The following is a 17,547-nucleotide window of genomic DNA, read 5'->3' on the forward strand; positions in this document are numbered from 1 at the left end:
GGCACCAATGCATTCTTCATTAAGTACTTGTGTTTAGCTCATTAGCATATAGTTTGTTTTATTTTATACGCAGTATATATAAGCTATTTTACCGAAAATAATACAACCTAGTGAATGGATGCATCTAAGTACCACACCCGTAATAATAAAGTGGGTTGCTATTAATATGATAAATGGCCTAAAACTTTTATTGGTGGTTTAATGGGTGGTTTGGTGTCTGATCCCTACAGCATCAGCAACAAGCTGCATGCCACCAAGAGGGAACATCATACAGCGGAGAGACAGTGGCTGGCATCTGGTCTGACAATACATAAGCAGATTTATGAAGATGCCAAACAAATGTTGCAATATAGTTCATGCAGCAAAATCCACCTAATTCAGTACAAAAATGTCTGAGACTACCAGCTGCAAACAGCTGTTCTGCATCATGGACAAATTATTGGAATCTACACCGTTTCCAACAACAATTTCCCCAGACAGTCTACCAGATCATTTTGCTAATTTCTTTCATGAGAAAAGTGAAAACAACCAGAGATTAACTTGACAGCATCATACAGCGTGACTCATCCTCACCATACAGCTGTGATAGAGAATCTCAACAACTCCCTTTATGATAGAGAATCTCAACAACTCCCTTTATGATAGAGAATCTCAGCAACTCCCTTTATGATAATCTCAACAATTCCCTTTATGATAGAGAATTTCAACAACTCCCTTTATTATAGAGAATTTCAACAACTCCCTTTATGATAGAGAATTTCAACAACTCCCTTTATGATAGAGAATCTCAACAACTCCCTTTATGATAGAGAATCTCAACAACTCCCTTTATGATAGAGAATTTCAATAACTCCCTTTTACAACATCTCAGCCTGACCCATCCTCACCTTACAGCTATGACAGAGAATTTCAACAACTCCCTTTATGATAGAGAATTTCAACAACTCCCTTTTACAACATCTCAGCCTGACCCATCCTCGTCTTACAGCTATGACAGAGAATTTCAACAACTCCCTTTATGATAGAGAATTTCAACAACTCCCTTTTACAACATCTCAGCCTGACCCATCCTCACCTTACAGCTATGATAATCTCAACAACTCCCTTTATAATAGGAAATTTCAACAACTCCCTTTATGACAGAATTTCAACAACTCCCTTTATGACAGAGAATTGCAACAACTCCCTTTATGATAGAGAATTTCAACAACTCCCTTTATGATAGAGAATTTCAACAACTCCCTTTATTATAGAGAATCTCAACAACTCCCTTTATGATAGAGAATTTCAACAACTCCCTTTATGACAGAATTTCAACAACTCCCTTTATGGTAGAGAATTTCAGCAACTCCCTTTATGATAGAGAATTTCAACAACTCCCTTTATGATAGAGAATTTCAACAACTCCCTTTATTATAGAGAATTTCAACAACTCCCTTTATGACAGAGAATTTCAACAACTCCCTTTATGAAAGAGAATTTCAACACCTCCCTTTATGATAGAGAATCTCAACAACTCCCTTTATGATAGAGAATCTCAACAACTCCCTTTATGACAGAGAATTTCAACAACTCCCTTTATGAAAGAGAATTTCAACACCTCCCTTTATGATAGAGAATCTTAACAACTCCCTTTATGATAGAGAATCTCAACAACTCCCTTTATGATAGAGAATTTCAACAACTTCCTTTATGATAGAAAATTTCAACAACTCCCTTTATTATAGAGAATTTCAACAACTCCCTTTATGATAGAGAATTTCAACAACTCTTTTTTACAACATCTCAGCCTGACCCATCCTCGCCTTAAAGCTATGACAGAGAATTTCAACAACTCCCTTTATGATAGAGAATTTCAACAACTCCCTTTATGATAGAGAATCTCAACAACTCCCTTTATGATAGAGAATTTCAATAACTCCCTTTTACAACATCTCAGCCTGACCCATCCTCACCTTACAGCTATGACAGAGAATTTCAACAACTCCCTTTATGATAGAGAATTTCAACAACTCCCTTTTACAACATCTCAGCCTGACCCATCCTCGCCTTACAGCTATGACAGAGAATTTCAACAACTCCCTTTATGATAGACAATTTCAACAACTCCCTTTTACAACATCTCAGCCTGACCCGTCCTCACCTTACAGCTATGATAATTTCAACAACTCCCTTTATGACAGAGAATTTCAACAACTCCCTTTATGATAGAGAATTTCAATAACTCCCTTTATGATAGAGAATATCAACAACTTCCTTTATGATAGAGAATTTCAACAACTCCCTTTTACAACATCTTAGCCTCAATGTACAGATTTTTTTACGACTAGTCCTAAAGAAGTGTACCTGCAAGTCATGTGAACTTGATCCATTTCCGACATCACTGCTATTTGAGTGTCTGGATACTATGCTGTCAATCATAAATACTTCTCTTTCTACTGGTGTTTGTCAATCACTATTTAAAACTTCTATTGTAAAGACCCTTTTGAAAAAGCCTACACTTGACCCCAACAATCTCTTTCTAACCTCTCATTTATGTCAAAAGTCTTAGAAAAAGTTTGTCTCAAATTAGCATCTCACTTACATTTACATAATCCTTTCAGTAATTTCCAGTCAACTTGTTGAGTGTATCACAATACAAATTTGTCAGTGACCCTCTGTCTGCTTTGGATGATGGCAAGAGTTCTCACACTCACAGACTTATTAACAGCATTTGATACAATTGACTGTGATATCTGCAGCACGTTTTTGGAATCCACAGAACTGCTTTCACATGGGTCAAGTAATACCTAACTGAAAGAAATCAAATTGTTTCAGTAAATGGTAAACATTCCAGTCCAGATAACCTTTATTATGGTGTTCCACAGGGTTCTGTTCTAGGACCAATTCTCTTTCTTCCTTACAGCCCCTATCGAGTATCATAAATCACCTGTGTCCCACAAGTTGTATGCTGAAGACACTTAACTGTATAAATGTACCTGTCCAAATGAAGTTGCTTCCACCATCTAAAGCATAGAAAAGTGCATCTCTGATGTTACATCACTGATGAGGTGTAATAAGCTACAAATGAATGATGATAAAGGTAAGCCATATTTGTTGCCTCTCAAAGAATTTCTCAAGCCACATGTATGCATCATGATGCCCCAGTGCTAGACATCACTATAAACTGTTAAACCACAGATATCTTAATAATATGACTGAAAAATTGTTAAAGCTACATTAAAAATCCAAATTGCGCACACACACAATTTAATTAGCACCATTAGTCCTGCAGTTTTGGATGGCTTGCTGTTGCATATATTTTACCATACATTATTTAAATACTGTGCATATGAATACTTCTCAACCCTGGGTAAGATGAGTAATCATATCAACAGTCCATTGAGAATAAGTCAAGTTTAGTGTTGCACTTCAGTGTATGGCACATTTCATTAGCACAGCTAGATCTATAGTCTTTATGGATTACCATGAAAGCAGGTAAATATTAATTATGGTCATCACCTAAGATGCAGATATTAACACATTATTCTTTGCAGAAATAGTCACACAATTTCGTATACATTGCCTGGAAATTTTGAAAATATGGTAATCAGCGAAAAATTAACACATGTTCAAATTTGTGTTCTCACAATTTGTACAAGAGTTATTTCCCTTTTTACCTTGCTGCTGAAAATGCAATGTGTAACTTAATCAAATAAATGCAACAGATCTCACAGATGTCAAAGCATCGCCATGAAAGCTGGGGAAATGTTAAGATCATCATTTGAAGATGAAGAAATTTGCAAATCACTTATGCAATTTTTGTTGTGGATATGTGAGAAAGCTTGCCAGTAGCTTCTCGCGGGTCGGTGGTTCTTTCCGGGGTGTTCCCAGGTTCTTCCTCCACCATTAATACTGGCTGCCATGTATAGCCTATTGTGTGCTGAAAAATGGTGTTAAACCCTACAACAACAACAATAACAACAACAACAGCAATTTTTGTTTCATTTTATTTATTGCCCTTTTTTGTTTAGAGCTTGATGTAGTGTATGACACAATCTTGTGAATACAGCAAATCTTAAACTTTTAAGTGGATCACCCTGAGAGTTTGTGCATGTTATGGTCATCATTTGAAGATACTCAAATCAACAGATCACTTTCCTCTTCCTATTATAAGAGTTATTGTTCATTTAGTTCTGCAGCAAAATTCAGTCGGACAGAATATTGTGAATACAATGTTTTGAAATTTTTTATGGTTTGTTATGAAACTTTTACATACTATGTTCATGAGCTACAGATGCATGCATTGATAAATCATCATGCCTTAGTGATTGTTAAAAGAGTTATCACCCTTTTTACTTGTAGTTCACGTGTAAAAAGAAAATGTTGCCTGCATTGCTGGGATGGCTAAAAATGAGTGCATGGCAATCGTTTTTCCTAATCAGAAAATTTAGTAATTAAATTTTATATATTTTCCTGTGGCAAACATTTATTATTAAATTGGCCCTCGGGGTAACTATGCCGTAGTGCCTAATGCATCCATATAATGTGTAGTCTAATGTTGTGCAGGTGTTAACAATAAGAGGCCATACTAAGTGTCATCTACCCATTATCTAATAAAGTAATCACAATTAATACTACTAACCCCAAGGGGTACACCTTCAAAAAAACTTGAGTTGGGAATACTTGCATTTTGTCAACATACTGTAATTGCGGGCAGTTTCTTTCATCTTTAGCATTATACATTGCATGCCTGTGATCTATTATTACAATTTCTCATTGGTCTGTTAAGGAAGGGGCATTTCACTGAGGAGCATGTGGCAAAGGTTTGTATTGGCTGACTTTATATAAAGAATGTGGTTAGTTTTAAACGTGAATTGAATTACAGTTGTTGCATTCTGTATTAAACTGTATTTGTTAATTTTTACAAAGCTTGTTGCATTTCTCTTTTATCTGTTACTTATTTTAAGAGCATAGAACTCGTAACGTTTATTAGAACAAAACTGCGGAACAAAGACAGCCTCATGTGTCGATCATTAGATTATTTCTACACCTCAGAACTGGACTCTTTATTTTACCATTCTGAGTCATCGCTGAACATAAAAATACAGTGGTCTCATTCAAGATAATATCTCAGACGGGTTGTTCATCAACTACCATGACGTCACTTCAGCTGTCAATATAAGCCAAAGTCTGCAAAATGAACAAAGACGTCTCAAGGAAGTAGCTGATCCAGAAAATTCTCAAAATAAAATGGATTAATAAACAATATCCACTGTAAAAGCGTTTTGAGAAGCAAGCCACCTGGGACCTGATATAGATTTGGTCTAGATATACGTCGTTACACCCCTCCACAAATGTTTGAGAAAGCAGCTTTGATAGAAAATTCAGAATTTCAGCAAGTAAACTTGGATTTGGCCTTTCATGAGACTGAAGAAATGGACACTGTTAATAATAACAATGTCAAAGAAGAAATCGTCAATAAAATATCAAAGAAGAAATAGTCAATAACAATGTCAAAGAAGAAATCGTCAATAAAATATCAAAGAAGAAATAGTCAATAACAATATCAAAGAAGAAATAGTCAATAACAATGTCAAAGAAGAAATCGTCAATAATGTCAAAGAAAAAATCGTCAATAATAATTTCAAAGAAATCGTCAACAACAATGTCAAAGAAGAAATCGTCAATAACAGTGTCAAAGAAGAAATCGTCAATAGCAATGTCAAAAAAGGAATCGTCAATAACAATGTCAAAGAAGAAATAGTCAATAGTAATGTCAAAGAAGAAAACGTCAATAATAATGTCGAAGAAAACGTGTCGGTAAACATCTCCAATAAAGAAATCGGGTGCATTTCAGGAGCTATTAACCAAATTACTGAAGAGGAATATAATACGCTTTTTAGAATAAAGCTTAAATTATTGCAAATATCCACTATGATCCAGATGTATCACGTGACACATGTATCTCAGCATGTTTTTTTTTATTTTTTAATGTTTTTCTAATTTCATGGTGTTTGTTTTTGTAATAATATTATTATGTTTTTATCTTATAGGTGTTGTCTAATGTTGTAAAGCTCTTAGAGCTTCTAAAGATTAGGCGCTATACAAAGGCCTAATTATAAATATATATATATATATATATATATATATATATATATATATATATATATATATATATATATATATATATATATATATATATATATATATAAATCATACAATTTCTTTCCAGTTTTGTTGTTCAGGAATGTCAGAATGCTGAAAAGAATCAGAAAGAAGCAAATCAACCATTTTTTAACTTATCATATATCGTTGAAATTAACACGCATTTTGTCTTCCATCCTCTCAAAATGTTGTGAATAACGCAACGATAAATGTACGCTTTGTACATACATCATTAAGCATCAGACATTATGTACGAAATAATCGTTAGTTTTGTTCTATATATAGGCGTTATGTACGACATAATCGTTAGTTTTCTGCTATATATTCCCGACTGCACTGATATTTCACGCGGTATATTTTGGGGAGGTAAGTAATATGGTACTTTTCCCTGTCAGTAAGGAATTCTTGAGTAAGCTTGTTACGAATTTAATGATATTAGCAGCGTGTTTTCATTTTTCATAACAAAATAATTTTTATAAAAGATATTATTTTCACAAAATATTTTTATTTATCACTAATTAATTTCGAATATTACAATATAATTATATTTGTGATCCATTTATCATACGTTTGACACGTGTCATGTATGCCAACGCGGTGGCCACTATTATGAACGATTTTCGGGCCAAATCCAACGTTTAGACAAATTGTCGATTAAAATTTTTTTATTATTTACTAGCGTATGTTAATGCGTTAATATTCCTTTGTAAGTATGCGAATCATCCTAAGATGTTCGAGAGAACATTTGTTTTCTGTTTATAATATATTATACTTTCTCGTTTACCGAGTAATCATGTTTTGTTTACTTGCTTTCTCTGACAATTATCTTGCCCGAGTGTTGTCATCCCTTTCAAAGTTTTTCTATTATAACAGTAGTGTACCTTGCAAATTGCAGGATTCAGTGTGGACACTTCATTTTATCAAGAAATCTTTGAATGTGATAACAATGCCTTCCACACGGTGTCATCCACGAACGTAAGCATAATAATCCCACTTTAGTTACAGTTTTTGGATTATAATTTTTATTGCAATTAGGATACACATAGCAAATTCATCTACTATAACGTACAGAAATTTAATTTTCGTGGTTGGGGGACTACTATTTTCTTTTGTGCTATATTTTTTTTATCTCACTAGAAATAATTTTTGTTCAAATAACACAACGGATATAATAAGGTGCTTTTTTGCTATTAATACGAGCAATATATTTTTCCAGCTATTGACATACGGAAATTTAAGAATAAGACATCAGGCTCCTGCTCCAAAACATTTAATTGTTGGTTCCTAATCGCGGTATACCGTGGTACGTATCCCGGTATGTTCAGAGATACCGCGGTATACAAACTGTTTCGTGGTAGCCAGGTCTCTGCTTTGCCTCAGTGGAGATCGGTGTTCATCACAACCAGTGGTGTAATTAGAATTTTTTATTTTCCTTTAACGTAGCTGTAAAAAAAATTCAGTCATATCGCTACTATGTCTGCATTATGGCAGTTTATACTGATGTCTATCACTGGGGCATCATGCAGCAGACATGTATAATCATGTGCCATCCATCCACATTATCCTGACACCAGGCCGACCAGTCCTAACACCAACATCTTATGCTGACCGCCAAGCGAAGTAATTGCTAGTACCATTTTTATAAGTCTTTGGTATGACTCGGCTGGGGCCGGTTCAATCCCGCGACCTCTGGCATCCGAGGCGGACGCTCTAACCACAAAATAATTTTAGCCAAAAAATTCAGCTCGACGCGAAGTTTACCGATGACAGTATGCAGTGTTTCCTTTTCGTTTGTCAATAAACCTCGAATGGGTTTTCAGTGACTTAATCTCATTACGGTGCGGTTCAGTGGTTTGAGCCTTTGCCTACACCTTGTTGTTTGAAACAGCATAAATGTTTTTAGTTCTTTCATTGTCACTAACGAGCTATGGGTTGCCTTTGAGGATTTGGTATAATTTCTGAGTGACATAATTTATTCTAAAAGAAAGCAATCACACTTGATGTCAGCAAGCAAAAGTGTTGCTGATTAGACATGTGCTCTATTTGACGTGAGACGCTTTGATCATCCTGATCACATTTTCCCTCTGTCTGTTGGGTTCGAGTCTTGGATTCGGCCAATGTTGGTATGTTAAACCCCACAACAACAACAACAACAATCAAATTATGTTTAGTTGGTACACTATGTTTTAATTTCTTCTTGCTAAAAGTAGACTAGATCTTAGAAGGACCGCCTTTCAGAAACCTAGGTAAAGAATGACAATTTCTTGCATATTTTCTTAAACTGCTGTCACCAGTTTTTCTATCCTGTCTGATTGGTCAACAAAACATGAAAGGTTTTATCTCACCAAGAAAATTCTAGTGAAAAGCCTTGTTCATAGACACCACTATGGCCAACAGAGTCTGGTCTGGGCAGGATCCGATTTCTCACTCTTTTAGTCATGGGGTCCGCACGATAACGACTGGACTATCACGATTCTTTCTTGCACCATAAAGAAAAACTCGTTTTGAAATTGTATCATTAGAAGATTAACGTTCTTATTATTTTGGCTTACGGCAGAATATTTAAGTGGCAGAGGAACTGGAGCCGTATGGTGTGTATCCTATCAAAACACTATGCATGATTTTGTTTTCTCGTTTTCTTTAGATTTATTTTTTCTCAAACATTTGACTAAGTCAAACATATTTGGGTAAAAGCTGTAAAAACACCCACTTAGACACTGAAGTGGCAGAAGACTGAAGTTGACAAGTTTTGAATGTAGCATGTGCTTGTATTTCACTAGCTCGATGTAAAGAGGTAACAAAAATAGACAGACATACAGACAGACAGAGAGAATACGTAAATTAAAGTAAAATAAAGAGAATGAATGATTTAAACAGAATGAATGAAGAAGGAACAAAGAAACAAGAAAGAAAAAGTAGTTCATCGGAGCTCAAGTCTGCGGATATATTTTTAGAGGTACAGTTTATGTTTGTGTCAACTATTGGAAACCAGATTGAAGAAAAAAAAACTTGTAAAATAACACATTCTTTATTATAATTAAAGTTTGAGTCATCGGACGTTTATCTGATTTCACTGGGATCTGAAATGAAATAATAATAAGTCATCATCATCATCATCATCATCATCACGATGAAGACAATAAAGACAACGATGATGATACATTAGTAAGATAATACAGAACAAAATACATTAACATAGACGAACTGTAAACATGATTATTCAGTATTTAATATATATATATATATATATATATATATATATATATATATATATATATATATATATATATATATATATATATATATATATATATATATATATATTAGTGGCGTGATATGATGGTCTTCGATTGAATTTGTATTCTCTTTATAGATATTTCTCAACGTTTGCGCTTTGTTGAATTTGAGAAAACAATTTTAAAATGTTACTGAGAAAAAACATCAGTTCCGACTGAGCTCGGAACAAATATTCAGACCAGTCATGTTTAATTTTCTCTTAAAAGGATTTGCATATCTTCTCTTTTTTCATCCTACATTCAGTTTTAAAAAAAATAACTATGCATAAAAATTATAAAGTGTTCACGGTGATGGAGTAGAAATCATGTACATAAAGAACTGTGAAGCCTGTTTTTGTGAATGATATCAATACTATTTGAGCTACCAATATCAAAACCTTTTCCACCGAGAATGCCCAAAGTAACGAGGTAGAGAACACTTGGAGAACACGCTTGTGGTCATTACGAGTAGGTTAACAAATATGACAGATCATCATATATTTCAATAACAACTTTAATAGTACATTTGTGCACCAGTCAAGATTGCTTCAACATGCTGCATCCTCTACCAGTCATTAAACATCGCTAAGGTATTATTCTCTGGAAAGGAAGCACTTCATCATGAATGTATATATGAAAAATGTGTAGACGGACCTCTTCTTCCTTCTGAAAATTCCTCTTCTTCCTTCTCCTCATTCCTCTTCTGTTTTCTCTTATCCTCTTAGATATTACAGCTGGATAATCGGAAATAACGTAATTTGAAGACAAGTTGTATCGTTAGGAATATTTTTTAAATAAATATTACGACGATGCATTTCGATGTTGGAGGCCGAACTACGTTCTTTAATCAAGCTTTTTCGACTGATTAGTGTCAATTCTAACCATTTACTGGACAGATTATTTTTTCTCCTACATTTGCTGAGTTTCGGCGATTCAGTGGTTAACGATCGAGGCTCGCAACCAGAAGGGAGGGAGTTCGAATCCTACCATCTAACCAGCCTGAGTCAAATACTGCTTTTTATCACTGGGCAATGCATTTTGCTTCAAATCCTCGGCCCTATAACCCTGTGCCATAAAACAACCAAACAAAACCAAACTCACACATTTGCTTGGAAATAGTCGGACCCACGCTAGTTTCTTGTGATTATGACAATATCGTGGCTTAAAGGTTGTTCCTTTCTAATAATTTCTACTATTAAGTCGTAGAAGCTGGATATCGCAATGAAAATATGCTGAACTCGGATATCACCAATATTGTGTCGTTTTCTACAATTACGTCAAATTCCCAATTGCAGAAACGGACACAATCTCAGTAACATCTAATTGTTTTCATTCCATACTCTCTAGTATCCGCTAATGAGGTGGAATCCAATCAATTATGGGATTCATCCGATTCCTTTCGGGCATTTATGACATGGATCTCGTGTTGATTCGCTGCTTAGTGTTGAAGTCAAACAAGTCATTTGGCCACGTGGTGGTCATCACTCATCCATCAAAGGCTGCTATTTGTTATTGGTTGACCACTAAAACTTTTGGGGAAATGTTTTTGATAAGGTACCTTCGAAATTCTGGAGAATCCACAAGGGATCTGACGATTACACACTTGTCACATAATCCACCCTGCAAATCTTCTTATAAAGAAATAAGAATAACAACACTTTTGCTACTTTAAGATGACGATAGTTAGATTAATAATAATAATAATAATAATAATAATAAATACGTCTGATAACATCAACGACATCGACGATGACGACGATAATGAAACAACTCACCTTGTATTTGAATACGTTGCGCCATATTTAATACTCAACGTACTGATGAAGCATTCACTATATATGCACATGATCTAAAATTTAACAAAGAAATGCATCAGCTGTCAAGTATGCCGCAACGAACATTTATACTTGCACAAAGGATTTTCTTTTCTACTGTTTTGTCTAAAATACTTGTGCTGACATGTAACGTTCCAATTCATTAACCAGTGATATACATTGGGATCAAAGACACGTTGTCGTCTGATCTACATGAATCAACACACTAAGATTTCGTACAATGTTGGACTTGATTGATTAGCTGGTCATAAATTGATTTCGAAGTGTTTCCTTTGAGATACTTTTTTGGTGCGGTGGGAAGTGACTCATTATATATACATTCTCATCATAAATAATGCGTTATTTTTTATCTTTTCTTTACATCTAAGTTTAATTTATTGTTGAGTAAAGGAAGAGTACTCCATAGATGACAATATAAGTAGTTTGCTGATTATTTACACAATTATAGCATAGTACCATTATTTTAAATATCCTTGATTTTTTTTTGTGCTGATTTTATCGTCACTTTTATTGCATTGTTGGTTATATACTTTTAGGTATACGGTATATAAAATACTTTTCTAAGGATACACAGAGGGGCTGATTTGGGCTGGCCTGGACGGGTTTAGAATTCCGCCACCCTTGAATACTAGTCTGACTCCAAACTAACTTGGCCACCGCGACATATACACTTAAATAGTAGTAGCAGTAGTAGTAACAACAGTGGCAATAATAATAATAATAATAGTGGTTTGGTAGTAGCGGAAGAGGTGGGAGAGGATGGCTGATTAATAAGTGGAGGTTTGATGCAGAGGAGACATCAGTGGTGATCTAGAGAAATAAATATGATTGTTTCAGTTTCTCAGATTCATTCAATAAAAGATCAACATTTCATGCTTTAAATCCGTTCCCAGTTCCGAGTTGTTTTAGTATAAGATGCATCTCTTAGTAGGATTTTTGTGTGCGTACAATGATAGCTAAAACAGTGCATTGAAAGCGTATATTGGATAAACAAATACACATTTATCCAACAAGAATGCTAGCAACGCCGGTGGAGTGGCAATACTTGAATCTGTATTTAAAAAAAAATTATTACAAATCACTCAGAAAAGACCACATTAAAATCGACAAAGAGAAAAGAAATGCAGTTATCCAAGGAAACTAAACATCAGTCTCTTATATCTTACCATTTAAATCATTCAGACTTGTTTTTCTGTAAGTTCAGCGGATGATTTATTTCTCTCTGGCGCGTCTTCAAGATCAGTTATGGATGAGTCCTCGGATTTGCTGAGGCTTGATATTTTTCGAAAGTAAGGTTTGCCTTCTTCGTCCTTTCGGCTAACAATCTGAGTACCCGACTCCAATGCTTTTTTCAAAATATGCATTTCTTTTCCGCTGCATTTTGGGATTAGACATGGCACTAGATCTTCGAACAGTTTAAAATTTGCCCGCCATTTTCCGTGTTCATCATCAAACTCCACCATATTGGCAAATGTACGTCCCCAAATAATGTCTTTGGATGTGTAGGAGGTTCTAGCTTGGCAGATTTCTCCAGTAGACTCAATTATGCCTTCGAAGATTACTACAACTTCAAAATTATTGGCGTGTAGTATTTCTTCTGGTTTCATGTCCCAAAATGGGCTGTCTTCGTTGATTTTGTGGTTTAGAACCAAGGGCCAGATTAAAAAGACCCTATCATCCATCCCGTGTGCCTGAATATCCAGATGATGTTGAAATAGGGGATACCGTGTCCCCTCCTTTGATACCTGGAAGAGAGACAGAGAAAGGGACACATTTTTAGAGTATATTTTCATAGATTGTTTGTATTCATTTCAATTTAATTTATGAAAATGAAAATAAAGCAACTTTTATATCAAGATTTTCCTACTCATAAAAATAGTCGTTATTTGTCTTTTACCGTATCCTTTCAAACCGGCTGTTAATTGTACAGCCATTTTATAATATTTTATGTTGCACTGGAAGTAAATTGACCCATGATTTAAATTGCAGTGCTTGTGAGAAAATTACAACGACAACGAATTGCATAGACATATACGTTTGAAGGATATTACTCTGCAAAAGAAAACAAGGTCAATGTCTTAATCAAAATTTACATACTCACGAAATAATTCTTCAGAAAAAAATCACCAAACACTATCTGCGTAGATGAATTTATTTTTTTGGTGAAATATGCATATAATACACCATCTTTTGTCCAATTTACGGTCAGGAAGTAAATCTTTAAAACAAAAAAGTCTACTGCTTTATAAAGAATTTTCTAAGAGTATTTTTCATAGTCTAAATTACAATATGACAAAATTGTATCGCGCCACTTTTTATATGTGCATATAGCTGATAGTTGCGTAAAGTATCTATTCCCAATTCTTTTCTTCTTATTTTAGTAAAAAAATTTACGTTTACGTACATACTTGCCGATTCTTTTTGCATATCTCAACGACAGAATAGTGTTATGCAGATACCATATATTGGTGTAATGACTTCATATGACTGCCAGTTTTGTGGGGTCATCTACTTTCTCTGTTTGTGGTTTGCCATTACATCGTACAGAGACTGAGATATTTGAACACCACCACGATAGTTGCATACAGACAACTGTCGCTGACTTTCAGGAGTTTGAGAGGGCCTTGCAATAACATCGTCACTTTGTACAGAGAAAACAGGCGCCGACTTTAAGCAGTCTGAATAAGAGATGACCTTTTAATGGCAACACCAAGATGCACGGAGGCTATTGCTGTTGACTTTAAAGAGTTTGAAGAAGAGAGGACCTTGTGATGATGGAAATATATGCGACACTAATCAATACATGCTCATATGCCTTCCAGGAATTACAAAAGTGGACTATAAAGATTCAGTTATACGAAGCTGTTACTTTATTATTCATTAGTGTTAATATTTAATAAATTTGTGTGGTTTAATTTCTGACCTATATGCTTATAATAGATGTGTTACATACTACAGTCATTTCACGAATTGTTTTATTAATTTCTGAATCTTCGATTTTTAACTTTTATTAAATTCAAAAGAGAATACATGATCATTCAGAGAGAGAGAGAGAGAGAGAGAGAGAGAGAGAGAGAGAGAGAGTTAAACTAAAAATCGATTGAAGCTATTACCTTATCACGGATGAAGATCCCATACACGGAAGTGTCAACCAGATGCGACTGTCGCATATCACCGAGCCTAAACTGTAGAACTAGTTCTCCTTCTTCCTTACATATGCAGGCAGTATTGCTGAATAATAGAGTATTTCGACGATGTTTGGATTTTGCAAGCTTCACGAGGACAAACCCCATCAATATTGTCTCCAGTAGAAAACCAATTGTTGCTTGTAAATACATCAAAGGAATACTAGCGATACACGAGGGATTTGGGTATATTACCCCAAATCCAATAGTGGTTTGCGTCTCTATTGAAAACTGTAAAGCGTCTGGAAAGTTTTTCAGCTTGTAAATGCAAGGGGTCCAATTTGGATCATCTACATGTGCCAGATCACCATGGATTACAGCCATTAAAAACCAGAATATGGCAAAAAGGAGGTAAGAAATGAAAAAGACGATGAAAACAACTGCCATTACCCATCGCCATTTCAAGTCTATACAAGTCTGATAGAGGTCTTGTAGATAATGCTTTCCTTTGCCCGAAATACCTTTATAGGCGATTCTGTATTTTCCGCCTTTGCGAACTAGAGACGGCCTACCCATTTGGTATCCTCTGTATAAGCTACTAGATCCATTTGTGGATTCTGTGGAATCGGCAAATTCAACCATCTGAAAGTCGCTCTTTTCTTCGTCCAAAGGCTCTTTCATGGTGTTATGGAAGTCTAAAAATAAGTTCGGCGGACGGGATTTATTTTTGGATTTCTCTGAGGACTTCAACGATGCTTGCACATCACTGCTGGCATGGCCACGATTATTGCCACGGGTTTGTCCACTCTCTTTTGGCATATTGTGCTGTCTTGCTATCTAAGATTCTCTTCGACTGCTGTCCTCGAACTGAGCAATCTTTTGTGTCGCAGGGGGTTAAAATATTGTCTGTAAAAGAAAGGGTTGAGTGTAAGGGCGCTATAAATCGTTGTCTGCTGAAGATTTGACATGTTTGAAGTCATCGATAGCCAATGATGCGAGGAACAATTCAAGGGATCATACCTGTCAACTTGAATGTTGAAGAATTTGTCTTATAACGCCGGCGATAATCATCTCTGCCAAGCGGCGTGATTGTGATCGATGGTTGTCAGTATTTGATGGCCCGACATATACAACAGAAATATTTTGTTTGGCAGGACATAATCACCCACTGTCTGCCAAGATGATCTATTGCAATGTGTCATCAGCAATATCCGTTGGTTAAGTTTAAACACATTGTATTTTATAATTTGTATCAATTTAAATTTCAGTTCATAAAAAGAAACCAAGCATTGAATGAAAAACCTAAAGCATTTACAATTCTTCTCATATAAATATTTAAATAGTTTGAAAACTATGACAGATTGGAATTTAGTAGTAAGAAGACTATAACATATTCTGATTCTTGTTTTATGTTTTTAAAAACTAGTAACATTAAAATAACAATCTGAAGAAGTGCATATAAAAATGAAATAAAGAAAAATAAAATGTGATGAATAAAAAACAGGAGAAGCTAAAGAAAGAAAAATAAAGAAAAACATTACAAAATTGAAAATGAAAGAGTACTTAAAGATTTAAGGTAGACTTATTTATTTTCCTTTGGATGCTGCGATCTGGAACGGATGCATTGGCTGATAATTTTGTAATGGTTAATTAAATGCTTCAACTTCGAATTGGTTTAAAATATTTTAATTTCGCGTGTGGTAGTCTGCAATATCTCCATCCCCAAGAAACGTAGATTTTATTTTAGGTTAACAATTGAATTACACTAAATAAAACTATTATATTCGCTTCTGGCGTATTTAGCAGAGTTTTTGAGGACAGATTTCATTCGAGAAATTAAATAACTGCATGTGCGTGTTTTAAAGATATAATAAACATATGAAAAGTTAAAGATCAGCTGAATACAATCATCTCAGATTTTTCAACATGGGAAAGCTAAATTTCATCTACATTGGGAAAGAAAGTGTACTGCAGTCTTTTGTTTGCTTGTGTATTTCGCAGGCAAATTATTCGGTTAACTTCTAATCGTGATGATTTTCTTATTAAAACATATTGGTATTTTTTTAAAATATTTTCTTCAGACACATTAATGTACAATTATTTAGTTCCTATGAAGCCAATGTAGTTGAAAAATGCAAAGCATAAAGATTCAGTTATAACCATAATCTGACGCTTATATACCAAAATGCAGAAAAATCACTTATCTCTGGATCACACATCATGTGTTTGGATACACGATTATATCAAATACTGTTTAACTGAATGACATCAATATATCAAACTTGTTAGAGTGTTATATTTCGTTCCAAGCTGGAATCGAACATTGTAACGTCGCCTATTGAAATGCACTCGTGCACTAGTGTCATAATCAACATGGCCATGCACTAATTTCCAATAAAAAGATGGAACAGGGTAAAAGGTAAGGACTAGAGATGCAAGAGAATTGATTTGCTAGACAATCAGAAGTTAGCATTTAGTTAAACTCATAAATCCATGGGTTTGTATTAGAAATGGGAGATACACATATAGCCATAAAATGACACCTATATACCAAAGGGAGGCAAGCGATTATCCCTGGAGTCAGAATAATATGAACGGTATTTGAAGTTCTGATTATTTTTAAATAACTTCCCTTGAAAATGTAAATAAATTTCATGCCATTTTATAGACAAAATAGCATTGATACAATGATCAACAGCTGAATTGAATCACTCTGTACAACTGCAGGCATATGCGAATGACGAAACATAAGTAAATTACAGTGACTTTAAATCGTAGAAGGAGAATAATCCTGCCACTGAGCAAAGGATCTATTGTAAGTCAAAGAAGCTCTTCCTGATTTCAAGTCCGACTTAGGTAATGTTTATGAATGTAATTATGTCATATCCTGCAATGTTGATGTGGTTTCATAGTTTTAAGGATTGTCTCGAATCCGTGAAAGATGATACACAGTCTGGAAGATCTTTGTCTGCCATTGGTCAGCGGACATTTGCTGCTATGACGTGGACAATTGATCAAGAAGGTCGATGCACAGTGGAAGATAGTTATAAAATCACGGGTATTAGTTCGACAGCTGTTTTTAACGTAATGAAGAATTAGTTAAAATGTCTATGCTTGATAGGTCGCGCGTTTCTTAATGGCTGACCAAAAAACTGATTCGAGTTG

General features: G+C 34.8%; 1 protein-coding gene across 1 annotated transcript; it reads right to left on the minus strand.

The window, feature by feature from the left end:
- Positions 1–9,156: 9,156 nt before the first annotated feature.
- On the minus strand, positions 9,157–15,291 carry LOC149775426 (G protein-activated inward rectifier potassium channel 4-like). The gene is made up of 3 exons (XM_089943749.1): positions 14,371–15,291; positions 12,424–13,002; positions 9,157–9,227 (listed from the first exon to the last, which is right to left on the minus strand). The coding sequence occupies exons 1-2, from the start codon at positions 15,199–15,201 to the stop codon at positions 12,436–12,438; spliced, it is 1,398 nt and encodes a 465-aa protein (XP_089799875.1). The 5' UTR covers positions 15,202–15,291; the 3' UTR covers positions 9,157–9,227; positions 12,424–12,435.
- Between the last annotated feature and the right edge of the window lie 2,256 nt (positions 15,292–17,547).

The sequence above is a fragment of the Sinohyriopsis cumingii genome, chromosome 19 (assembly GCF_028554795.1).
Source record: "Sinohyriopsis cumingii isolate HCF-2022 chromosome 19, ASM2855479v2, whole genome shotgun sequence".
NCBI classification, from domain to species: Eukaryota; Metazoa; Mollusca; class Bivalvia; order Unionida; family Unionidae; genus Sinohyriopsis; species Sinohyriopsis cumingii.